General features: G+C 44.5%; 1 protein-coding gene across 29 annotated transcripts in view; it reads right to left on the bottom strand.

The window, feature by feature from the left end:
- The window catches only part of AOPEP (aminopeptidase O (putative)), a 375,128-nt gene that overhangs the window by 79,701 nt on the left and 269,413 nt on the right, over positions 1-26,014 (bottom strand). Inside the window, exon 12 of one of the 29 annotated variants that reach the window (XM_074395625.1) lies at positions 108-25,096. The exons of 27 other annotated variants lie outside the window; for them this stretch is intronic. In XM_074395625.1, coding sequence (XP_074251726.1) covers positions 25,058-25,096 — 39 coding nt within the window. In that variant the 3' untranslated portion in view covers positions 108-25,057. Of the gene's footprint in view, positions 1-107; positions 25,653-26,014 lie in introns of those variants that run through there. One more of the 29 variants, XM_074395622.1, reaches the window with a different exon arrangement.

Consider the following 26,014-nt stretch of genomic DNA (forward strand, 5'->3'; position numbering starts at 1 on the left):
GCAGCTCGCCCGCCCGCCGCCCGCCCGCGCCGGCGTCGCATTGTCCTCCCCGCCGACGGCGCCCGAGCCCCCGAGCCCCCGCCGCCCCTCCCCCGGCTCCGCGCCCCGCGGGCGGCCGCCCATCCGCGAGAGCGGCCCGGGGCGCCCGCCGCAGGCTGGAGGGCGCGGAGGCGGGGAGGGAGCCACGCCTGCGGCCAGCCCTGCGCGCTCCCCGGGTCGGAAACGCGGCCCCGGCGGCCTTCGCGGAGGGAAAGCGACTCTCCTAGCGGCGTTTCCTCCGGGAACGGGCTCCGCGCCGTCCAGGAGGCTTTTCCCCGTGGCCCCTCGGGCCCCGGGCGGCGGCAGGTGACTTCCGGGGCGAGGCCGGGGCGCGGAGACACCCAGCCGCGCGCCCCCGCCCGCGCGGACCCCCGGAGCCGCTGGGGAGAGTTTACGGAGGTGTCCGTCTGTTCTCGTAGTTACGGGGAAAGTTTGCGCCTAGTTCACAGAAACGTGCGATACCCCTGGGTGTTCCCGCACCCGCCCGAGGCCTTCCCGTCCGCGGCGGCGGCTAGAACCCGCGGCGGGTGAGGGCGGGCGGGGGCGGGGCGGGCCGTCCCGACGCTCGCCGCTCTTGACCGTCCCTTTAACTTCATCACACTTCTTTAAAGAAAATGTGTCTTGCCCTTCCTTTATTGCTACTCCATCCTTCTTTCAAGATCAAAAGGTTTAGATCAAAGCCAGGATCAAACTCACTACTTTAAATAGCAGCAACTTTGCCATGGAGTATTTGACACAGAGGAGCTTCTTAATGGAGACATCGGAGTGGAAAACTATTTTATCCCTTCATTCCATATTCATAACTGGACCACTTAAAATTACATGCATGATGCATTTCTGTTTCCCAAAACAAACAACAGGTCTGCTCAAATGAGGGATTCTTACTTTGTTTCCAAGAATACAAAAAAGTTGAAATCTAGAGAGAAATATAAATAGACGTGTTAACCATTTTGTGTCATTATTATAATAGCGAAGTGCTATGAAATGTATGCTCATTTGCTAAAGATTTTGCAGTGTGTTATTGTATCTTTTGGACGACCATCATATACAATTTTTTACTGTAAAGGAAATGCATATAAATAGTTAATGGTTTGGAAATCTTGCACATAGGCAGGTAAATGATTATAAATGGTGAAGTGGATTACTCAGAACTGCTTAATTCTAAATGGAGAGAGAACTCTGAACTATTCAATCTTCTATGCTGCTAATAACAGTTCCACAATCAATAGAAATCCATCCTGGCAGGCACTTTCTTTTACCCGCTGGAATTTTTTTCCTTGGGAGTTCATGATCCCTAGAAACTGATGTGAGCCACTCAATATTGATGTACTAAAACAGTGCTCTACTTAAATGGACCTTTCTCTTTGTTGACTTGTCAACAATTTTTCAATTTTTTTGCTTCTTGGAAGAAACAAATCCAAAATAAATTCCAATAGTACAGCAACGAGAATAAAGATCACTATTGCAAGTTAAATCTTACAGACCTCTATGAAAGCTGTTGCTACAGCTGGGTTCTAGTTATTTGAAAAGTTTTTTCCCCTTGCAGTTTTGAACTGGTTGCAGACACACACACACACACACACACACACACACACGTTCTTAACTCTATAAATCCCATTGAACCACGGTAAAGATCTTAGAAAGTGACACCTGGAAACCCTGTCTTGCTCTGCTACTGATAGTCTGCTTTCTTCCTAGCACCCAGATCACGGAGAACCTAACCGTTTCTGGCATGAGCTGGACAAAGGAAACAGCCTACCGTCATACTGCTCTTCCAGGATTTTGCGGAGTGGGAGGCAAAAGCGGTGCTCCCTTCTGACTGCCCCTTGTCTCCTTGTTTGTCCCCCAACTTTCCTCCCAATTGCTATCCCAGAATCCATCCTCCACAGAGAAGCCAGAATGGTATTTCCAAAGGTTACACAAATGATACCACTTCGCTTCGCCGAGAATGCTTTTCTGTCTCCTCTTTGCCTGGCTAGCCCACTTATCCTCTAGTTCTGGGTTTAAGCAGCACTTCTGCAGAAAGGTCTTTCCTTACTCCCCAGTTCAAATTGTGTCATGCCACTATTCTTTCCAATAGCATCCTGTTTACGTACTTTAGAGTGACTCTTAGAGCAGTTTTAAGTTTATAGAAAAACTGAGCAGAAAGCAGAGTACCCATATGTGTACCCCCTCATCCGCTTCCCCATTATTAACATCTTGCATTAGTATATTTATTATCACTGAGGAACCAATATTGATACATTATTATTCACTAAAGTCAAGTTTACATTAGGGCTCACTCTGATGTGCAGTTATTATAGCTCTTAAAAAAAAAATGTACTGAATGTCCCGCTCCAGGAGGAAAGAGATCCTGTCTTTTCTGTTCTAGATTTTTGTTCTGTCCACCAGAAACACTGCCTGGCACATACTAGAAATTCAATAAATATGTTACATAGTGAATGGAAGGATAAAGGAACAAATGAAGGACCCATGACATTTCAAGGGGAGAAGTCTTAAAATGAAGATTTTTCTAATTAATTCTTCTTTGATTCACTACTAAAATGCTTAATTTGTAAAGAGCCTAGAATTTTACATTTTTAAAAAAGGGAGACCATGGGATATGAGTTATATAGGCAGGGTAGTTTTTTTTTTTTGTTTTTGTTTTTTTTATTGCATTTGGCAGGGTAGTTTTTATAAAACCACTTAAAAACAAAACAACAACAAAAAAAACAGGTTGTGCATGTTGGCTCACACCTGTAATCCCAGCACTTTGGGAGGCCAGGGTAAGGAGGATTTCTTGAGCCTAAGAGTTCAACACCAGCCTGGGCAACACAGCGAGATCCCCATCTCTACAAAACACAAGAACAACAACAAAACAATTAGCCAGGCATGGTGGTGTTAACCTGTGGTCCCAGCTACTCAGGAGGTTGAGGTTGGAGGATCACTTTAGCCCAGGAGGGAGAGGCTACAGTGAGCTGTGATGGCATCACTGCACTCCAGCCTGAGCAACAGAGTGAGATCCTGCCTCAAAAAAAATAAGTAAACAGCAATAAAAATAAATTTTAAAAAACTGAAATGAGAAAGGTTCCTAATTCCCTAACATATGAATCACTAAAATTATATTCCAGAATGATGCTAGAGGCTGAATTTAATCTAGAATGAAAAGATTTACATATCGCATGATTTGAAAAAATACTTTTTTATTGTGTTCAATCCAACCTGAAAACATTTCTCCTATTGTCTACCTGAATCTCCCCTTCTTCATGGGCTGATACCAAAGAAGGTAGGGTCTAGAGAAACTGAAAGACTGCCTTTTTAAAAACTGGAATTCTATTGTAGGAAATATGTATTCTAATTACTGTCTTTGAGAACGTAGTAAACACACTTTAAAGCTGTCCTTTAAAAACAGATGTTTTCTATCTGAATTGTATCTTTAAAAATGCCTCATCCAGTAGATATGCACGTTTTGAAAGAAACTTATTATTCTAAGAAACATTTTTGTCGAAGCAGTTCATAATAGCTGAAGACAATGTCCAAGGCTGAGGAAAATGCCATTGCTTTAAAGTTATTTAACCTCATGACTGATTGGAGATTACTTTTGGAGGGAAAGCCTTTTTCAGTTTTCTTCCTTTTCTTAGAGAGGAAATTACTCCTAACACTGGAAACGTATAGTGATACCAATTTCACATTGTTAGGGATGTGTTTTCTCTTCCTGCTTCTACTTCATGCAAGAGGCACAGAGCAGAGGAAGGAGGAGGAGCCGACCTTCCTAGGCACCAGGAAGGCCACAGGGCAAGCAAAGGGGCTCTTCAATGGTCCCGAACAGCCACAGATGGCAAATTACATTCCCTGGGGCACAGCGGAGGGAAAACCATCTACTGAAAGAAACCGAAAGATCTTTGAATACCAAGGTCGAGAGTTCCAGAAGCTTCCACTGGTTTCAGAAGTGCTCTACTGCCAACGTACATTCAGGGTGAATTTAAAAGTAGGAATCTACACAGGTCTAGAAATAAAATCAAGGTTTTGATTGTTTCAAAAATAACAAATAGGTATTAGGAGCAAAGTTATCAAATATTTATGTCTTTAAATTTGGTCTATTTTAATTTTTGTTTATTTATTACTAGTTTTTGAGAAAAGAGTCTGGTTCTTGTCACTCAGGCTGGCATGCAATGGTGCAATCTCAGCTCACTGCAACCTCTGCCTGCTGGATACAAATGATTCTCTTGCCTCAGCCTCCTAAGTAGCTGGACTGCAGGTGCCCACTACCACACTCAGCTAATTTTTGTATTTTTAGTAGAGACAGGATTTCACCGTGTTGGCCAGGCTGGTCTCGAACTCCTGGCCTCATGTAATCCACCCGCCTTGGCCTCCCAAAGTGCTGGGATTACAGGTATGAGCCACTGCACCCGGCCGTCTATTTTTTTTTTCAATGTAACATCTTTTATGTTATATATTTTTGGATCCAAAATATATAACATAAAAGATGTTACATAACAAAATGTTTAGAGAGTTGTTTATTCCATTAGATAGTAATTTTCTGTGAGGAGCTTCAGGACAGTCTTCTCCTTTAACAGCATCAGAAATAGTTGGACTTGGTCAGCTGGTTTCTTTTTACCTCCTATTTGTATTTGCTCATTTTGTCTCTGTATTAGATAAACACCTAGTGTTTTGTTTGTTTGTTTATTTGTTTGTTTGTTTTTGAGGAGGGCCTGCCAAATGGACCTCTTAGTGGAAATCCTTATAAAACATAATTTTCAAAAAAGGAAGTCAGTCTCATGTTTGGGGTAATAGATTGCTGAGGCTATGGCTCCACAGTAAATCAGCTAACAGACCTTCTTTCTCTCAGTAACCACAACCTGAGCTCACTGCTGCTAAAAACATTTACAGAGATCAACTGAGGGAACATTTACAATGCTTCATTTCTTGACCCCCTCTGAGATCTGATGAAGGCTAATGGTGCTGTCAGCTCCTTCGAAAAAAATACACTTATAGCACGCATGTACACACACACTCTCACACACACACACACACACACACACACACACACCCCAACTGTCAGGAGGTTCTCAGATTCTTCTGTACCCAAACTTCTAGTCTGGATACTCTAAAATCCATTCTTGGAATAAGCCAGACCACTTTAAAGCTGGCCCTGGACTTGGTCTTATGGGTACTCCGTGAAAGTCCTTATTGCATTAAGTTCTGGTAAGAAGCCATCAACCTTTATTGAGGTGCATTATAAGAAACAGCTCCATAAAATCCATCACAATGTTTACCGGAAGGATGGATTTAGAGGGCTGTTTATTCCATTAGATAGTAATTTTCTGTGAGGAGCCACAGGGCTGTCTTCTTCCTGGTATCAGCATCAGGAATAGTCGGGCTTAGGCAGTGCATTTGTTTTTACCTCTTGAATTTATCCCTTTCCCTCTTCTAGAAAGCTTGGAGCTCTGTGACCCTATTTAAGCATAGGAACTTCAGGGTGTGCATATTGTATGCTAATTTAATGCCTGGACCCATCCTTTTTTTCTACCATTATTTTCATATTGCTTCATTTTAAAAAAAATTTATTTCTATCATGTTATATTTATCTGCTTTGGAAGCTGCCTTCAATCCATTTTGGACAGGGAAGAGGATGAATCAATAAAGTATTCTGGGTTTTATTTTTCTCTTTAATTTCCTTTTTCTCTTTGCATGGGAGAAGGGAGGATCTGGGGAAATCTTATGGTGCTAATATTTATCTCCATTAACAACATTTAAAAGTAAAGTATAGAAACAGGCTGGGTGTGGTGGCTCACGCCTATAATCCCAGCACTTTGGGAGGCTGAGGCAGGTGGATCACAAGGTCAGGAGTTTGAGACCAGCCTGGCCAACATAGTGAAGCCCTATCTCTACTAAAAAATGCAAAAATTAGCCAGGCGTGGTGGCACACGCCTGTAATCCCAGCTACTGGGGAGGCTGAGGCAGGAGAATGGCTGGAACCTGGAAGACAAGAGGTTGCAGTGAGCCGAGATCGCGCTTCTGCACTCCAGCCTGGGTGACAGAGACTCTGTCTCAGGAAAAAAAAAAAAAAAGAAGTTAAGGATGTATGGCTGTTCTTAATTTGTAACTCCGCTTACAAAATTCAAGGAAAAGAACTGTCAAAAAATAAATAAACATAATACTATACAGACATCATACTATACAAACGTAATACCATACAGGACTATTATAAAAAGGCTAACCAATCAAATATTTTATCTCTTGGTATCAAAACCAGAAGAAACGGGCTGAGATTGTGGAAAGAATACTATCAGGTGGACATATGGACAGATTGTTCACATATTAAATGCCTACTGCGAAACAGAGCACTAGATTTTGTGAACGCAGAGATGACTAAGACGCTGTCCCTCTCCTCAGGAAATTCCTGTGACAGACAGTAACGCAGCAGGGTGTAAGGAGCACACGGCCGGCTTGCCGAGTGGCTGTGTGACCCCTCTAAGCCTCCTTCCTCACGGAGTTCTCATCAAATGACATGGAATCTGCTTAGAACAGGAAGCAGGTGTTATTTATCAACTTCTAAATGACTAAAATTAAGAAGCAATACAACATTACTAGAAGCTAGGGGGAAATGACTTTAAGACAAAAAAAAGTACTGAAGCTCCCCCTACTAGAGCCCAGAGACCTTAGACTGGGAAAGAGATTAAGAGTGGCAGCTTCCTACAGAACTGAAGGGTTTACGAAGTGCTTCCACATTCAGACTGTTCTGTTTGTTTCTCACACACTCCCATCTTAAAGATGGAAAAACTGAGTCTCAGGGGATTTCATATCGCTTGGCCCCTAGGTCTCCTGCTTGGAAATGGAATACTCTTTCTACTCCACCATGAGTACTTAGTAACATGTAGTGTGACCGTCTCACTTTAACATATTTGTTCATTAAATGGGCTTGATCAATCCCAGATGAAAACACAGGCTACAAAATATAATCCCACACCATTAAAGTCTACTGAAAAATACATTCTAAAGAGTGGACATTATTACATTCCCTTCAATGCCTATTATAACTGGAATTCTTTACAGGGTTTGATATTCATGGACGTTATAACCTTAAAGAGTTTCAGCTGTGCGTGGTGGCTCACGTCTGTAATGCTAGTGCTTTGGGAGGCTGAGGTGGGAGGATCACACAGGAGTTCAAGACCAGCCTGGGTCACATAGTGAGATCCCATCTCTACAAAAAATGAAAATAAAAAATTAGCTGGGCACAGTAGTGCGTGCCTCTAGTTCCACGTACTCAAGAGGCTGAGGCAGAAGGATTGCTTGTGCCCTGGAGTTTGAGGCTGCAGTGAGCTACTGTTGTGCCACTGCATTCTAGCCTGGGAGACAGAGCAAGACCCTGCCTCAAAAAAAAAAAAAAAAACTTGTTTTCACAGGTGAAACATAAAATGATATAGGGGTAGCTTTAGATTAGTGGTTTCTACCCTCATACCCTCGATTGTTTATTACTCACCAGAAAGTGTTTTACAAATCCCAATGCCCAGCTGACCACTGTAAGTGTGGGACCCAGTCATCAGTCATTTTTAAAGCCTCTCCAGCCCTCAGGATTCCAATGTGCAGGCAGCATTGAGAACCACTGCCTTAGATAAGTTTAATGATGCCCCGTCTCAAATAGGTTACTATGAAAAACTTCCAGACGCTTGGGAGACATCTAAATTTCAAAGTCAATGCCACAGATGATAGCCACTCACTATGCTCTATTACAGTAAGTCCCATTTGGCAGATGGTAGACACAATGCTGGGCAGAATGGGATGTTGGGCCAAACCAGGAGTCACTTCCTGCAGCTTACACTGAGGGATAAAATTCTGGGCAAGATCAGTCAAGCACACACACAGAAACAACTAAAAAGAAGTGGAATATTTCAACATTCTACCCAGAAGGGAGGCAACAATGGGTAGATACCTTTTTTTTTCTAAAGCTAATACAATTCTGGGTCCTTAGCAAAAAGTACATACATTCTCATCTTTAGGAACCCAGTCTTATTGCTGACCTGCAATGCTGTAAACATGAAGGTGGTACTTCCAGCTCATCACCTGCAGATGATGTTCTAATTATGCCGACAGCTGCCATCCATTCCCTTGAAATGAACATTTGCATTGGAAGCTTGCTGGCTAGACTTGGGGGATAGTGTGCACTGCCGTGTGCAAAAGGTATTGTTCCATTCAGGAAGCAACCCATGCTGACTTCCTTGAGTCTTCAAGCATTATGTTCTAACCACACGGGTTCCATTGTTTAGAAAACACACACACACACACACACACACACACATACCTTGATGTTATAGGAAAATTATTCTGGCAAAATGCCTGACAAAAGGTAATTAGTTACTATTGAAAAACACAAAAATATCGTATGTTGGTATTTCACTAGCTTGAAAAGCAAACAGCTAGTCTAGGCACTTTCCCGTTATTTCCAAACAGTGGGTGTTGTATCTGGGGGTGTGGGCACATGGACGTGGGGATGCTCCACACTGCCTTTGAAAGAAGGGATGCTATGGGAGTCTGTGGCCCTGGCATGTCTATTTTTAAAAAGCTTCGTACTCAGACTGGGTGGCTCATTATATGGCCTCCGAAAGAAACCCAATGAAGTCACAATTTGCAATGAGAGGCATGGGCCTGATTCATCCGTCTCTCAATGAAGAAATCACACACACACACACACACACACACACACACACACAGAGGCAAGTAAAATCCACCACATGTGGGGAGTGGAGTGGCTGTCCCAAGTATAAATAATATACGAGAGAAAGCTATTTTCCAGAATGTTTGTTCACCCAACATTCAGTTCCGTACAAGGAGGTGTTCCAGGAAAACAATGGGAAGGGCCAGAATTAATTGGCTGCTAAGCTCTTTACTTTTTGTAGGATGTTTTCTCCAGCAGTGGATTAACCCGGTGTTTAATGCTACACAGGCCCAGCTGTGTCCATATAAGGAAAGCCTAGGCTCAAGTCTCTCTGTGAAAAAGGACCTGTCCTCCCCTCCCTGTGCTCCGCCTCCACCCCTGCGTGTGGAGGTGGAGAGTGGGAGCCGGGGAATGTGAACTTGATCCAGCACCGATCAGCCAAGCAGCAAACTCTCATTGTTCTTTAGATACCAAACATAACTTCTTTCTACTAGGGATAAACCCAGCCGTTCCGTACATAACACAGCTTTTGTGCTCACCAGTATGATAGTTGGAAAAGAACCACAAGGAACGTTAGAGCTTTATTTACCTACTAACATGCAGGATTTAAGAACCTACCCAGTTAATTTATATTCATATTTATGTTAGAATCTATTAAATCTATCTTTTGGCAGTTTCCAAATGCTTTTATAATTATGGATTTCAATTTATTATGTAAATAGGATGGCCTGTTTTGCCTTCTATGGGAGTGTTTCTTACCATCACTGCCTTGATCTCTGAGGTTCAAGGATACTGGAAATCATGCTAAGGGATAACCAAATATGCTGTTGCTATATTTACGTGTCACCCTGTGAATGTGAATTAACTGTCTCAGTAGAAAGCTGTAGTGTCTTGGGAAATCCACAGTTGAGAACTTAGATCTGGGTACCCTCTGTCACTGCCACCAAGAAGCTCTGTGGCCTTGGACATGTGTGTCACACAACTTCTCTGAGCTATGAAACAGAGGTAATGCTGTGGTGAGGATACAATGAGATGGTGCATACGGCAAGAGGCACAAAATAGATCAGTAAATGCAAATTCCTTCCTCTTTTCCCCTCAGAAATAAAAGCCTATCTGGTATTCTGAACCTAAGTACATTTTCCAAGGTATCAAAATAACTGAGTTCTGACGTCACAATCAAAAGCCTGACCTGACAAGCACACAGGCTCAATGCCCTTGTAGGGAGCCTGCAAAGACACAGCACATCTGAGCTACTGCAAACACGTGTCCCTTCCGATGACAACCAGTGGACGTGAGAACGCAAGTTCTGTTTCTCGTATGTCTTATTATAAAGGAGGTAATTCCATTTCTGGTTCTGTCTCATCCAAAACAGTAAGCTGACTGTTGTTACAAGAATATCACAAAGTGGGCCGGGTGTGGTGGCTCACGCCTGTAATCCAAGCACTTTGGAGGCCAAAGCGGGTGGATCATCTGAGGTTGGGAGTTCAAGACCAGCCTGACCAACATGGTGAAACCCCATATCTTAAATTTAAAAAAAAAATTAAAAAAATTAAAAAAAAAAGAACATCACAAAGTGAAATTTGGTATTTCTTTTTTTATTTTTGAGACTGAGTTTCACACTGTTGCCCAGGCTGGAGTGCACTGGCCTGATCTTGGCTTACTGTGACCTCTGCCTCCTGGGTTCAAACAATTCTTCTGCCTCCGCTTCCTGAGTAGCTGGGGTTACAGGTGCACGCCACCATGCTGCTCTAATTTTGTATTTTTAGTAGAGAAAGGGTTTCTCCATGTTGATCAGGCTGATCTCGAACTCCTGACCTCAGGTGATCCACTTGCCTCAGCCTCCCAAAGTGCTGGGATTACAGGTGTGAACCACCGCGCCTGGCTGTCTATTATTTTTAAATGCAACATCCTTTATGTTATATTTTTGGATGATTTTAGAAAAATCCTAAATTCAAAGTGCTGGGATTACAGGCGTGAGCCACTGTGCCCAGCCCAAAATCTGATATTTCTACATTGCTCTCTGAAGATACCACCGTGGTCAGGTGTTAGATGCAAAATATCTACAATCCTAATAGGAACTACATGCATTTAAAACCAAGATAATAATTAAGGATGAAGGGTTTTAAGTCAGATTTTTTTTTTTCAGTTTCTTCATCTATAAAATGGGTATAATAACAATGTCTCTCTTACGGAGTTGTGACTAGAAGTAAATGGCTATTGTATATAATGGACTTGGCATATAGCCTTTTCTCCTCATTCTAGATGTTCTAAATGTAAAATAGTCTACTCTAGTCTACTAGGGGCGGGGAGGTGAGGTGAAGGAGGGACAGGAAGGATTAAGTTAAAAACCACAGTTCTATAGAGAGTTAGACAATCTACACATTCTTAGATTCACCCATTTGCAGCTTAATTGACTAGAGGAATTTATGCAAAATCCAAGCAGATGTCTCTCAATTATAAATCCAGTGACAGTGACTAGGAAATACAATTTGAAGAGGAACAACCAGAGAGAATTCCAGAGCAACTGCCTTTGCAATAAACAGAATCCAGCAGCATCTTAAGGAGAGGTGTGTGAAACATGAAAAGTGGAAGCAGGTGCAGCTGAGGAGAAGGAAGAAGAAACCAGAGAAAAACGAGAGGAAGTGCCTGGACAAAAGGCAAGAGACCCTGCCTGACATGGGACACAGCTTCTCCGTCCCAGGGAAACAGACCCTGTGGGTGGAGGGGTTATCTCCAGCCAAACCCCATTATCGCCTGCTGCCCTGGAGTCTGAGTCCCAAATTCTGACATATTATCTTTGGCCTCCCTTCCGTGCATTTTCATGCCAATAAAGTTGCTGAAATTAAAGAAGAACTGAATCGTGAAGCCTTCTGGCATAAATAATGTCATATTGCGAAGTCGAGGCTAATAACAACCAGGATGCTGGTAACACCCTTACGGAAAACCATCTGATCTACATGTCCCTCAGTGCGGTCTGAAACTCCCCTCGGCCTACAAAGGAAAATATTTTTAGCATGTAGCACACTTTGTAACAGACATATAAATGCACCAAAAAATAGAATTTTAGGAAAGCATCTGGGTTTGATCATTTCAACCCCAAATAGGTTCTCCTTTCTCAACATTTTGCTGTAAAATATGCAGCGATCACTGTAGCAATTTCTCATACACATTTCATTACTGGTTCTGGCTGTTTGTTTTTTTAAAGCAGCAAATACTTGAATGATTGAGATAAAAGGCAGCATAAAACATGAAGTGCTCTTCCTAGAGCGTTTGGCACCAATGGCTCTCCCTCCTCCAAAAGGCAAACTGGACTCACTGGACTTTTCCCCTCAGGTTATTTAGGCAACAGACATAAATAAATATTTATTTGTGTGTCTTAAAATGTATCTTAGAAATAATAGTTGTCCCTGTCTAAGGTAAAACTGAACTGCAATTATTACTGAGCTAGCAAAAATTTTTTCATCTCCTGGTCAAAGAGTTTAGCATCTATGTATTAATAACTCACTTGAACTAGAAGCAAATGCCTATTCTTCAGCAGTCAGCCAGCATCAATGCTCTTGTAGATTGATTATTACTCAATTCTCTCAATAATCTCTCAAACAGCAATTTTCCACTGGAAAAGAAAATAAATGAACAAACCGTGTTCCCTGACAGTGTAAGTTCGTAAAACACCACACAGGACAAAGCATATTTTAAAAACTCTCACAATGCCACTCCAAACTCAAGACAACTTTTAAGTCTGAGGGCAATTCCACAGATTCCAAAGACAGAAGGAAAGACACGAGAAAGTAAATCCCAACTTTTCTCTTCTCAAATGTGACCAGGGACACCTGCATTGCAGGCCTCAGCATGGCACCAGACACAGCTCAGAAAGCCGTTACCCCAGCCAGGTCCCCTTATCCCCAAAGAGGCAGTGAGGGACAGAGAGACAACTGGCTTGCCCACTGCTACATGGCTTTGAGGTGGTAATGCTGATTCCAAAGTTGGTATTTAATGGACTCAATGACATCTTCATCCACTGTAAGACTAGCCTTGGTGAACAAAATTCACAATAAAGAACTCACTCTGTGAAAAAATGGACTTGGATATAACACAACTGATTTTCTTCCTCTACCCAGCCTTCAATTTGACTCATTCTCTTCAAAGTGCTGTTGCCTTGCACGTTACGCACCAAACTGACCGGAGCCCACTTACTCTTTACCAAGCACCAACGAAGAGCGGACAGCCGCCATCCGGAGGTGTGTGACAAGAACACCGGCCTTCTTAAACACACATTTGGGTTTGTGCCGTTCGACAATCATTGACAGGTGATACACCTGACCTGGGATACACTTGTCGGCTGGCCACCGCCTTCGTGCTCTCTAATACTCCTCTGCTTTCTCTCAGCTCCAAGGAGAAAGACAGGGACTCTGGTTGGAAGTGCACTTCTGAAAGCAAGTAAGAGCATCTGAAAACATCCCTTAAATGCTTTAAAGGTGCATCAAGATACACTTTTTGTTTAACCATTTGCTTTATTCTGTTTATTTGTTTGAGTGGCCCGGTATTTATCTAATTTAGTTTCCATCTCAAGTGAGGAATGGCTGTATCTTTCCAAAGGAAAAGGCCTGAACTAAACTCTATATATATTCACATTCGCTCACAACAAAAAATATATGAGCTTTTCTTTTTTTTTTTTTTTTTTTGAGACAGAGTTTCACTCTTGTTACCCAGGCTGGAGTGCAATGGCGCGATCTCGGCTCACCACAACCTCCGCCTCCTGGGTTCAGGCAATTCTCCTGCCTCAGCCTCCTGAGTAGCTGGGATTACAGGCACGCACCACCACGCCCAGCTGATTTTTTGTATTTTTAGTAGAGACAGGGTTTCACCATGTTGACCAGGATGGTCTCGATCTCTTGACCTTGTGATCCACCCGCCTCGGCCTCCCAAAGTGCTGGGATTACAGGCTTGAGCCACCGCGCCCGGCCCTAAAATATACGAGCTTTTCGATGCAATGAAGTCCAGTACTTCCTATGCAAAATATTCCATCCAGATACACAGGGCTGCCATTTAGAAATACTTAATTTAAGAGGGGCATGTATACTCAGGACACATATTTATGAAAAGCCCTGGAAAATGAGGTCCATATCCTATATCCGTAAAAGAACAGGAACAAACAGCTTCAAGAAAAAGAGTAGTCATTAACGAAAAGTCATCATTTCTCAGGGCCCTCTGCCATACTCCTTTATTATCTATTCATAGGTCTTCATAGAAACTAAGGCAAAGATGGGACCAAAAATACAAAATGCCTCAGTTTGATGGGCTGAGGACTCAGAATCCTGTATTCAAGCCATGGCTCTGCCACTCGCCAGTACAGCAAGCTTGGGCAGATGACTACCTTTCTCCTGGGGCTCAGATTCCCCACTGAGAAGATGACGCACTGCATTGCCATATTCATCCGCAGCCTGTGATTCTACAGCAAACCCGAAGTTGTGCAATACCAGAAAAACATTAATATTTAACCATGAAGCAGCAGAGGCCACACTGAAGAAAAACCGTATCGGTATTAAACATACACCTATTTGGTACCATAGGATGGCTTCCACAAAAGAGAAGGAAAAAAACTCTGACTCTAAAAGTAGCCAGGTGATCCTGATGGCTTTCCTGGCCAGCAGGGCGCTCTGGCTGCAGGAGCTGGGACAAGTCACTGTGAGCATGGTGGGGGGCCGCAGTGGGAGCAGAGGCCTAAAAAGCCCTGCATGCTGTTTTTCTATCAGCATGTGCCCTGATTCTGTCTGATGTCAAACAGCCAAAGGTTCATGTGTGTGTGTGCAGCCATGTGCGCAATCCATTCAACTGCTGCTTCGCAGGGCTTTACCCTTCAGGTGTGGGAAGAGTACGATGCCAATATAAAATAATCTACTTTTGGCCGGGCCCAGTGGCTCATGCCTGTAATCCCAGCACCTTAGGAGGCTGAGGCAGGAGGATCGCCTGAGATCAGGAGGTCAAGATCAACTTGGCCAACACGGTGAAACCCTGTCTCTACTAAAAATACAAAAAATTAGCCAGGCATGGTGGTGCACACCTTGTAGGCCCAGCTACCTGGGAGACTAAGGCAGGAGAATTGCTTGAACCCGGGAGGCAGAGGTTGCAGTGAGCAGAGATCGTGCCACTGCACTCCAGTATGGGCAACAGTGAAACTCTGTCTCAAAAATAAATAAATTAATTAATTAATCAGCTTTTGATGAAGAGTAGCAGAGTATGCCTTTAGCCTAGTAAAACAGAAAATGGGGGCAGTTTTTCTTTAAAAGCAGAATCAGATGTTTTTTTCCATTGACATAAGGTTTACACTCTAGAGCTGCTATCTTTGTCCTAATTCTTTGAGTTTGTATTGCTCCTTCTTTCTAAAAAGGTTTCTCTATGAAATAAAGCAGTACTGCAGTGAAATGCTATTACAGGTCCGCTCATTATGAAGGATGCAATAGTCCTTCCTTCAGCGACTCTCTGTGGGCCAATACTTAAAAAGCCTGAAAGACAGGTACTGCCTATGTGTCCAAATACGGCCCAGCAGATTTTACCCCTTGAGGACAGTCACGCTGGCTCCCACGCACACTGGGCCCAGCTGACTTGTGACTGAGTGGGGCTTGAGCAGTCTCCTGCCTCCAAGTATACTGTTTTCTTACAGATTGAGCCTCCCAGCGGGATATGGCAAACACAATACGTCAACCTCAACAGTTCCTCAGAGGTCTCAAACTCTGGGGTAGAGGCCTGTTGAACAAAGGTTGGTCTGCAGATGCTCCCCCAAACCATGAGCTTATGGGCAGGGTCTGTGCCCTTTCAGCTTTACATGCAAACGGCCCAGCACAATATTTGGCTAATTGCTTCAACTACTAAACTAAACCACAAAGCCAAATGTTTGGGTTACTTAGCTGGGTATGGTGGTTCACACCTGTAATCCCAGCACTTTGGGAGGCTGAGGCGGGTAGATCACAAGTTCAGGAGTTCAAGACAAGCCTGGCCAATATGGTGAAATCCATTTCTACTAAAAATACAAAAATTAGCTGGGCATGGCAGCACACACCTGTAATCCCAGCTACTCGAAAGGCTGAAGCAGGAGAATCACTTGAACCCAGGAGGTGGAGGTTGCAGTGAGCCGAGATCGCGCCACTGCCCTCCAGCCTGGCAACAGAGCGAGACTCTGTCTAACAACAACAACAAAAAAGTTTGGGTTACTCAGGAAGAGTAGAAAAATGAAGGATTCTAAGAGTTTAGGTTGTATTAGAAAAGAAACTTCTTGGCCAGGCGCAGTGGCTCATACCTGTAATCCCAGCACTCTGGGAGGCCAAGGCGGGCAGATCGTGAGGTCAGGAGATCAAGACCATCCTCGCCAACATGGTGAAACCCTGTCTCTACTAAAAATACAAAAATTAGCTGGGTGTGGTGGCGGGTACCTCTAATCCCAGTTACTTGGGAGGCTGAGACAGGGGAATGGCTTCAACCGGGGAGGTGGAGGTTGCAGTGAGCCGAGATCCCGCCACTGCACTCAAGGCTGGGCTGGCAACAGGGTGAGACTCTGTCTCAAAAAAAAAAAAAGAAGGCCAGGCGCGGTGGCTCAAGCCTGTAATCCCAGCACTTTGGGAGGCCGAGGTGGGTGGATCACGAGGTCAAGAGATCGAGACCATCCTGGTCAACATGGTGAAACCCCGTCTCTACTAAAAATACTAAAAATTAGCTGGGCATGGTGGCACGTGCCTGTAATCCCAGCTACTCAGGAGGCTGAGGCAGGAGAATTGCCTGAACCCAGGAGGCGGAGGTTGCGGTGAGCCGAGATCGCGCCATTGCACTCCAGCCTGGGCAACAAGAGCGAAACTCCGTCTCAAAAAAAAAAAAAAAGAAAGAAAGAAAGAAACTTCTTTTGATAGAATATATTTCAGAATATGAGATAATTACAGATCACGCCGACCAGTTCCAGCCCTACCTATGGAGATGCTGACTCAGTAGCAGGTTTGGGCTGTCTCCGGGATCTGCAGTTTTAAGCAGCCTCCTACATAATTCTGATGACCAGGTCTCCCTGAGCGCCTTCAACTCAAGCCTGCAGAGTTAGACTTCCAGCAAGAACCCAGCTTGATCCTATTATTAAAACCCACACGTACATGGGCCACTACCAACTATCTCCATTAGCTGCATATTTTCAAAGCTAGTGGCGTCTGCTTCCTTTCCCTTCTTATGCTTCGATGTTCGAAGGCAGGACAGGGTTAGCCTTCCTACACCTAGCAAATATTAGCTTTCTCTCTACAGCGTCATACCTTGAATGTGTCCATGTGCATCTGAGCCAGTTCAGAATTCTTACACTTTTTAAAGGAAAACTATCTCAAATGCCCTTTATCCCAAATGAGAAAGCCATCCTCATGTGCCTTCCTCTGTGCTCACTGAAAAGAAATAGCCATCTAAACCGAGATCCTGAGGGCTGACTTCCCAATACCCCTCCCCACCGTGAGTAGGATTTGGGTGCATCAGCTGCATCACATTCATCTGCGCTTGCTTCATGTGGCTTCCTACTCATTCCTATGGATGCAGGCGTTCCTCAGCCCACTGCGTGTTCTCTCTGGATAGACAGACACCATTGGCTATCCAGAGACTTAATGCTGTTTTTAGAAGCATCCATGTAAATGAATAGCTTCTGGACCTGAAAGTTCAACGTCGGAAACCAAAGAGAAAAAGTCAGTTGAGCTGTTCCACTCACTCTGCCTCTTCCCTGCACAGAGGGGAAAGGCTTTTTACTCAGGGAGCTCTTTCCAGACAAGCCTGCTGACCCACCTGACCATGTTTATCTCAACATGCTGCTCAAGTCCTCTCACTCCTTCCACGAGCCCAGCAGCTCCTCAATCTGTAGAAACTCTCCAGCGTCACATCCAAGTCCCTGTGTGATCTGGGTGGGTCGTGCCCCCTGACCATTCCCCCTCGCAGATCCTGCCCTCCATGTAAAACAAGCAACCATGAAACATGTCCCTCACAAGAAAAACGGAAAGGGAAATGATGACAACCCCAAGTCGTGATCAGAACGCATTCACCCAGTGTATTTTATCAGTATTAAAAATGCATTCATGCCTCTATTATTCAGGAGCAGAAAAACCTTAGTTAGAGTGTTGCAGGGGCGGGGGCGTAGGAGGGACCTCAGAGTGAGAAGGAGGCTGAATGGGAAGGATTCCCGCCCCACCCTTCCAGCCAAGGACACCACCTTGATTTCTCTGGGGCTGGGATGCTACCTGCTGAAGCTTCATCACGGTTATGACACTAGTTAATCAGTTTCCCAGCACTGAGATCTGTGCCGAAAGCTGTACAAACAGGCGCACTGAGTTTTCCAGCAGCACACCTTGTATATACCACTCTCCCTGTCTGGAAGGGCCTGCCTTCTCCACAGTCTCCACCTGCCCATGCTCTACTTGCCTGTTCTTCAAGACTGGCTTCAAATGGCACCTAAACTCTCTGCTTCCGCAAACGGAAATGGCCTTTCTTCTGAACGCTAAGTTTTTCAGCACGTATTGCTTTCTGCCTTAGGTTATTTATGCATCTATTTTTCTTACTGAATTATTAAGCATCTTGAAGGCAAAGCTTGTGTTTCTCTCATCTTCGAATCATCCACAGTCCCTCATCAAGAACAGATGTGTGGGCTCTATTCATGGGAAGGATAGGAAAGGCCTGGACTCAGAGGTCTGATTTCAGATCCTGGAAGAAGCAAATATCATCCATCTGGTCTGGATGCTTAACAGTTCTGCTGCAGAAGCCTAAGCTCTGATGCTTACAAAGGAAATCTTCGAGAGAGAGGAAACACTTTCAATTCTTGTTATTTACTTGGAGTGTAGTCTTAGACTACTACAAATGAGATTCAAACTCGTTCTGGATTTCAGGTTTTGAAAGGGAAATGAAGGAAGAACACAGCTTTTAGCTTTCATTTGGGATACCACAGAAAAATATTTCTTATTTCATTGTGGTGGCTTGTGCTGCAAAGAGGTCAATATATTTGGACAGTGTCAAGTCAGATGCCCCAATGATACCTAACACCTAGCACAGACCTTCAGCTATTACCACTTTCTGGGGAAATGGACCCTTCCCACATTTATTTCTCATGCCACCAAGATATGATTTTTAATTCTTCTGCATTCACTAGATACTAACATCATTTGGGACCAAAAAATATACCCAGAGCATATTTATCCATGACGGAATAAAATACAGCAAGGTTGCACTGAGTAACCTTTATTGGCCATTTTGAAGGGATTCACTAGAATGTGGAACTAGTGAGAGATGTACTGTGAATAAGGCAAATTCCTATGGCTGAATTGCGTCCCACCAAATTCATATGTTCAAGTCCTAATTCCCCAGTATACCTCACAATGCAACTGTATTGGAGTTAGGGCCGTTAGAGAGGAAGTTAAGGTAAAATTAGGTCATATTAGTGGGCCCTAATCCAATATAACTCATATCTTTATAAAAAGAGCAGGTGAGGACAGACGTGCATGCATACAAAGGAAAGACCACATGAGGACATGATCAGAAGGTGGCCACCTGCAAGCTGAGAAGAGAGGCCTCACCAGAAACCAACCCTGCTGGCACCATGGTCTTGGGCTTCCAGCCTCCAGAACCGTGGAAAAAAAAAAAAAATCTCTGTTGTTTAAGGCACCCAGTCTGTGGTACTTAGTTACGGCAACCCCAGCAAACTCACATGAGCACAAAACCTTAGATGCCAAAAATGAAGAAAATTGAGCTAAAATGAAACGATTTTAATGAACCCTCTCCCGCTCTCTTGCAACTCTGCTGAGCAGTAGAGCAATTTGAAGAGCCTGTGGAGGGGCCACGTGCTCAGATGAACAGAAGTGACCGTGATGACTCAGAAGCATTTTGGGTGCTGCCCCAAGTGAGGCCGGAGAACCTACCCCACGTGTCTTTAAGGATCCTTGACAAGAAGCTTAGTCACTTAGAAAATGTAGTTGAACTACTGGACAAAAATGACAGCAAAATTATTAGGAGCCCAAATAGTATACCACGTTATGGCAACGGCTATTATAGATATAAAAGAACCAAAGATATCATCGTATGTATAATTTGAAAAATATATTTTCTCTGGAATTGGCAAAATAATCAGTCTCAGTTTTCTTGACTATTAAATGTAGAATTCTTATAGACACCAATGAGATCGAGTATCCTAATGGGCCTTAAAATTATGTTGATAATATTGCATAATACGTGCTACTAGGTATTCTCTGATGAGACCAGCTGAGTTTCTCTGGGCTAAAGGCACATCATGGCTAATGACAGAAAGCCTCTTGCAGACCGTCTTTATCAGGTATTCTCATTTTTGTGATTGCAGCATTCTCCCTACCAGACTTCAGTTTTCTGTCATCGGCTTGGGCAGCCTCTGGCAACCTGCAGGTGTCTGCTTGGAAAGAAGTGGCATTTCCCCAAGATGACAAAATAACCTTTTGTTCTAAACTCCGGGATTCAGGAACAAGTCTGGGAACCCAAGTTGCTTTCTGCCTATTTCTGGGACACATTACTTGTCGGCTCATTTCCCATCTTCTCTCTCCTCCTCATTGCCGCAGCTGCGGATAATTTTGCTGGGAACTGGCTGCTGAGTGCTTCCTCCAAAGAGGAGACTGAGGTACAGAAGACCTGTGAGGTTCAGCTGAGGCAGTGTACCTGCTCTTCACACCTCAGGAAACAGGTCTACCGGGATTGAAACCCAGAGCCGATGCAAGGCTGCTAGTTCATGCCCTCTGAATGTCTACTGTGAACCCAGCACCCCCGCCCCGTACCTGTGGATTCTCATCATTCACGCTGTCACAGCAAATTGAAGGGTGTCTATGGATTAACCAGCTCTATCTTTACCCACACATTTGACAAAAATACAGATGATTTCACTCATATCTATTCTGTACTCAGATTTTAATTCAACTAATAGCTTTAGAACAGCTCTATTCAACAGGAATATATGCAAACCACATGTGTCATTTTAAGTTTTCTAGTTGCTACATTTAAAAAGTAAAAAGTCTGGCTGAATGTGGTGGCTCACACCTGTTATCCCAGCACTTTGGGAGACTGAGGTGGGTGGATCATGAGGTCAGGAGATCAAGACCATCCTGGCCAACATAGTGAAACCCTATCTCTACTAAAAATACAAAAATTAGCTGGGTATGGTGGCACGTGTTTGTAGTCCCAGCTACTGGGGAGGCTGAGGCAAGAGAATTGCTTGAACCTAGAAAATGCAGGTTGCATTGAGCTGAGATAGCGCCACTGCACTCCAGCCTGGTGACAGGGTGAGACTCCATCTCAAAAAAACAAAAACAAAAACAAACTAAGAAGTAACAGGTACGATTAATTTTAATATATTTTATTGGGTGTCTACACTGAGCTGCAATGTATCCAAAATATTATCGTTTCAACATGTAACCAGTATTTTTTTAAAACATTAATGAAATATTAACCTCCATTTTTGTACTAACCCCCCTAAATCTGATATGTTCTCATAGTCCATCTCAATTTGGGTGCTAAATTTTAATCAGAAATGTTTGGTCTGTATTTATATTTCATACTATTCAGAGTTGAAAAAGTAGACTCATTCACATACCCAAGACATTTCAAACAATATATTATGGGATTTTAAATTTCAATTTAAGTAAGATCAAATTTAAAAATCAGCCCCTCAGGTGCTTTCGATATGTTTCAAATGCTTAACAACCACCTGTAGCTAGTGCATTGGATGGTGAGCCCCTGTGCATCTACCATTAAGATATGCAAAGCCCAAAAGAGATAAGCACCATAACAGGCACTACAGGATGAAGCTCAGAGACAGAACCCTTGTTTCCAGGGGTGGAGGGTAGGGCACGGCATGGGACATAAACAGACGGAAACAATGAAAGGCAGGTTGTGATGCATGCTAAAGACAGGGAAAGGAAAGCATGCCAAGGAGTGAAGGGCATGCCCAAAGGCAGGCTGACGGGAAAGCTTGCCAGTACGTACGCACCAACAGTTATGACGAGGCATATCTCCAGAAGGACGGGAAATAAAGTTGAAAAGGGCGGCTTTGAGCACTCTGCTGGTAGCCTCAAATAGCAGGCCAAGGAGTTTATTCTAAATGCATTGTCCATGAAGGAAAAGTCTCTGGTGAGAAGAATGGGTGTGAGCTGCGTTGTGGGAAGATTTACCTGGCATTGACATGAGCCATGAATCAAAAAGGACCAGTTAGCTGTTGCACTAGTCCAAACAAAACATAATTTATAAATGGTGGAGGTGCTAGGAAAGAAAATTAGACATTTGATAAGTGTGTGTACAGAGGGGCCTCAGGACTTGGCAATGCAGGGAAGAAATCAAAGAAAGGGAGGAGTCAGAGTTCTGTAGCAACTGGCCAGGTGCAGTGGCTCATGCCTGCAATCTCAGCATTTTGGGAGGCTGAGGTGGGCAGATCACCAGGTTAGGAGTTCAAGACCAGCATGGCCAATGTGGTAAAACTCCGTCCCTTACTAAAAATACAAAAATTAGCCAGGCATGGTGGTGCAAGCCTGTAGTCCCAACTGCTTGGGAGGCTGTGGCAGAAGAATCACTTGAACCCAGAGGCAGAGGTTGCAGTGAGCTGAGATCCCGCCACTGTACTTCAGCCTGGGTGGCAGAACAAGGCTTTGTCTCAAAAAAAAAAAAAAAAAGAGTTCTGTAGCAGCTAAAATAAGGAGTGTAGAAAAAAGGTTGGATCCAGAAAGTTATTTCTTGTATATTTGCATATAAGTATTTTAAAAGAAGACTAGAATATATCGCTGTGGGGCCGAGGAAGACCTTTGTTTGGACAGACATAAAAAAAATCAAAATCTACTTATAGAGCTGTCAAATTAGAGGAACGCGCAACTTTGTGAGGATAATTGTATAGCATACAATTCTAATAGTGGGGGGTAGGCCCCCAGTAAATTTGATTAAGGTACTGTTCATCAGGAAGCGTGTAGTTCTTTAAAAGTATTGCCCTTTCACCGTAGCCTGGGAGGTTGAGGCAGCGGTGAGCTGGGATTGGGCCACTGCATTCCAGTCTGGGTGACAGAGTGAGACCCTGCCTCCAAAAAAAAAAAATTATTGTTCTTGAATTACATTAAGGAATGTGGGAAACTACTCTCTGTATATCCTTAAATGAATAATTTAAAGGATTTTTGGAAGAGAAGACTCTAATTTTAATACAAAGGAATGTGCGCCTACAAGCTGTTCAGCGCGGAAACTGTGGGCGGACACAGCGGGCTGCTTTCAGGTGCGGGTGATCTCTGGAGGTGCGACTGAGGGCCGCAAGGAGAGTCACGTTTTCTATTTTGCTTTTGTTTGAATTTGCTATGGAGGGCATGTTATGTTCACTTTTTTATTTTTTTTTTATTTTTTGAGACGAAGTTTCGCTCTTGTTGCCCAGGCTGGAGTGCAATGGCGCGATCTCGGCTCACCGCAACCTCCGCCTCCTGGGTTCAGGCAATTCTCCTGCCTCAGCCTCCTGAGTAGCTGGGATTACAGGCACGCGCCACCATGCCCAGCTGATTTTTTCTATTTTTAGTAGAGACGGGGTTTCACCATGTTGACCAGGATGGTCTCGATCTCTCGACCTCGTGATCCACCCGTCTCGGCCTCCCAAAGTGCTGGGATTACAGGCTTGAGCCACCGCACCCGGCCCTATTTTCACTTTTAAAGAGGGAGAGAAAGGAAAAAGCAAAATATGTATTTACGTACCAAGAACAATGAGTAAAAAGAGGTACACAAAAAATTGTCTCTGGGTCATTTTTATTTTCTTATTTAGACTTTTTAACGCCCTAGAGTAAATGCATAATTCTTCTACAACCAGCAATAACGTCATAAAAAGAAATAATCTATAGTACAATCAATTGTAAATCTCTTTGCAAGGCCGAAGATGATAGAGTTGGGATACTGTTTAAAGAGGATTAGATCCAATTTCTTTTGCTTCTTCAGGGCTCATGATCACGTTTATTGCCACTGAAGCTGTTTCCACTTTTTAAAAAGTGATTTCCGTTTGACATAGCCAAAAAGGTAAGTGGAGGCCAGGCACAGGGCGAGTCTTCCTGAGAGAAGACAAAAAGCCTCTGTAGCCTGTGGAATGAAAACTCCACCAGCAGCACGTGACTCTTTTGTCATGAATGACTTCAATGGCTGGTGGACAGAAATTTTTACGAGAACAAAGAGCATCAGAGCAATTTCAGGGCCCTGGTTGTCATTCCAGGGCAAGAATCCTAGTAACTTTATATTACAATGATGGGGACAGAGAACAAGGTGTCCCATTCACCACGAGCCTCCTGTAACCAGAGGGTCCCAGGTCCCTGCAGAGACTTTCACTGACGTGGAAATGAGAGGGAACGTCAAGGAGTGGGAAACGGGCTCAGAAGCAGGTAAATCAGCAGCAGCCACAGAAATCATGGCCGAAATGGGTAGAAGAGATGAAAAGACGCCATCTGATCCCACACCGTGCGCTAAATCGGGGTCCTTTCTGTCTGACACTGCTGTTTTTACTGAACAGTGAAATGCCCAAGGAAATACCAGTTGGGTCTTAAAGACAATTTATAGCCGGTTGGCCTCATTGCACCTGGCTGTTTTGACAGCAGGTTTCTTCAGTTTATAGCAGAGATCCTTGTCTGCACTATAAGCTGTCCCTAATGCAACTAGACCTTTGGAAAAATGTATAGCTCAGAGGCAAATCTCTCCCTTCCATAGACCCCTCCCTGTTTTAATGAAAACCAAAAGCCTCCTGCTGGCAGCAAAGCCTCCTCCTCTGCAGGGGAAATTACAGAGCCCTTGGCAGTGACCGGGCCAGCCCCAGCACCAGAGCCTAAATGGGGTGCGCCAGCTTCTGGGCACCGGATTAAGGTCTCTTTCTTTCTCCCTGCCTAGGGGCTAACGGCTGCAAACAGCAGCCTTCTTGTTCTAGGCCAGGAAATTTGGGAGCCAGTTACTGGAGCTCCCAGCTTCCAGGTCACACTAAGAATGTCTGGGAGCCTTGTAACACCCTGGCTTAGGATCACAAGGCCAAAGGCTTCAGCAAATGTCCCCTACCACCTACACTCCCATCTGAAACATGCAGGGAGTTTCACCAAAGGCTTGGTTATTCACAACTGGCAAAGCTTAACTTGTTTTTTCTGGATGCTTGTCCTCAGCAAGCGGTCTGGTTCGGAAGTCACGGCCTCAGAGCCCACGGGTCCTCACTGTCGGCCCCATGAGTGGAAGGCGCTGCCCCCGACCATGTGCTGCCTTGTCCCACCCCTGGTTTGTTTTCTTTGTAAGACTCGGGATTTTATTCTTTTTTGCTCCCAGAAAAGACTGGAGCAAAAAAATAATTTTTAACAGGTGACACACATTCCTGAACTGAAGGCAAACTGTCCTCTTTTAGGAATGAGCTTCTGGTGGCTGATGGCTGACATTTCCCTGTGTGGTGAAAATGGACAAAGAAGTGAGCAGGGGGATGAAAAGGTAATGGAGAACAGCCCCTCCTGTCCCTTCATTTCATGGTTCACCGACATTCACTGACATTGAGACCCTCCCAAGGGGGAGCTCATGTAACCAGCCATGAAACAAGAAACCACCAGGCAACAGGGCCTGCCTGCCTCACCATGCAGATCCTCCCCCAGACCCCAAAGCCCATGACCCTGGGTCAGGCCCAGCCTGCAGCCACTCTGGGGGCTGCCCCAGACTGAGAGCGCTCCGGCCTGCAGGGTCCTCTGACCACACATCTGGGATGCCACCCTCAGACTTCCCAGGGCCTAGGCTTGCCAGGGCCAGCATTCGACTCGGCGAAGGGGCCTGGGCCAATGGTCTCCGGGGGGTGCAGGGCTGGAGGAGAGTAGACAGGGAGAGGAGACTCCAGGCCAGGTGATTTCCACAGAGCTGGGGATGGCCAGAAAAAGGTTTCTCCCTTAGAGTTGCCCATGGACTGAATGGGAGGGATAGAACAAAAATCTCCAGCTGGGATGAGCCCAGGTCCCTAAGACAGAGAAAAGAATGTAAATGGGTCAGCCAGGTGAGAAGGCCAGCCTGAGACAGGAGCCCGATGCAGAACTGAGAGAGGAGGGAGACGCAGGCATGCCAGGGAAACAAGGAACAGGGACCATGGGGTAGGACAGATGACAGGGGCAGCAAACCAACTCTTGTGTTGGCCAAAGAGCAGAGCTGGAAGCTGGCCGCTCCACGCACAATGCTCCCCCTGCCACCTGCCCCAGGTGGGGGTGGGGGTGCGGGGGGGGGCGCATGGAACTGCTGCCTCGTGGCTCTGCCCAAAATCTACCTCACATTTTGCAGGGCCTCATTTAGAATGGAGTTCAGGGGCTACCATCACTTCCACCTATG

This window comes from Saimiri boliviensis, chromosome 2 (assembly GCF_048565385.1).
Source record: "Saimiri boliviensis isolate mSaiBol1 chromosome 2, mSaiBol1.pri, whole genome shotgun sequence".
Classification (NCBI taxonomy): domain Eukaryota; kingdom Metazoa; phylum Chordata; class Mammalia; order Primates; family Cebidae; genus Saimiri; species Saimiri boliviensis.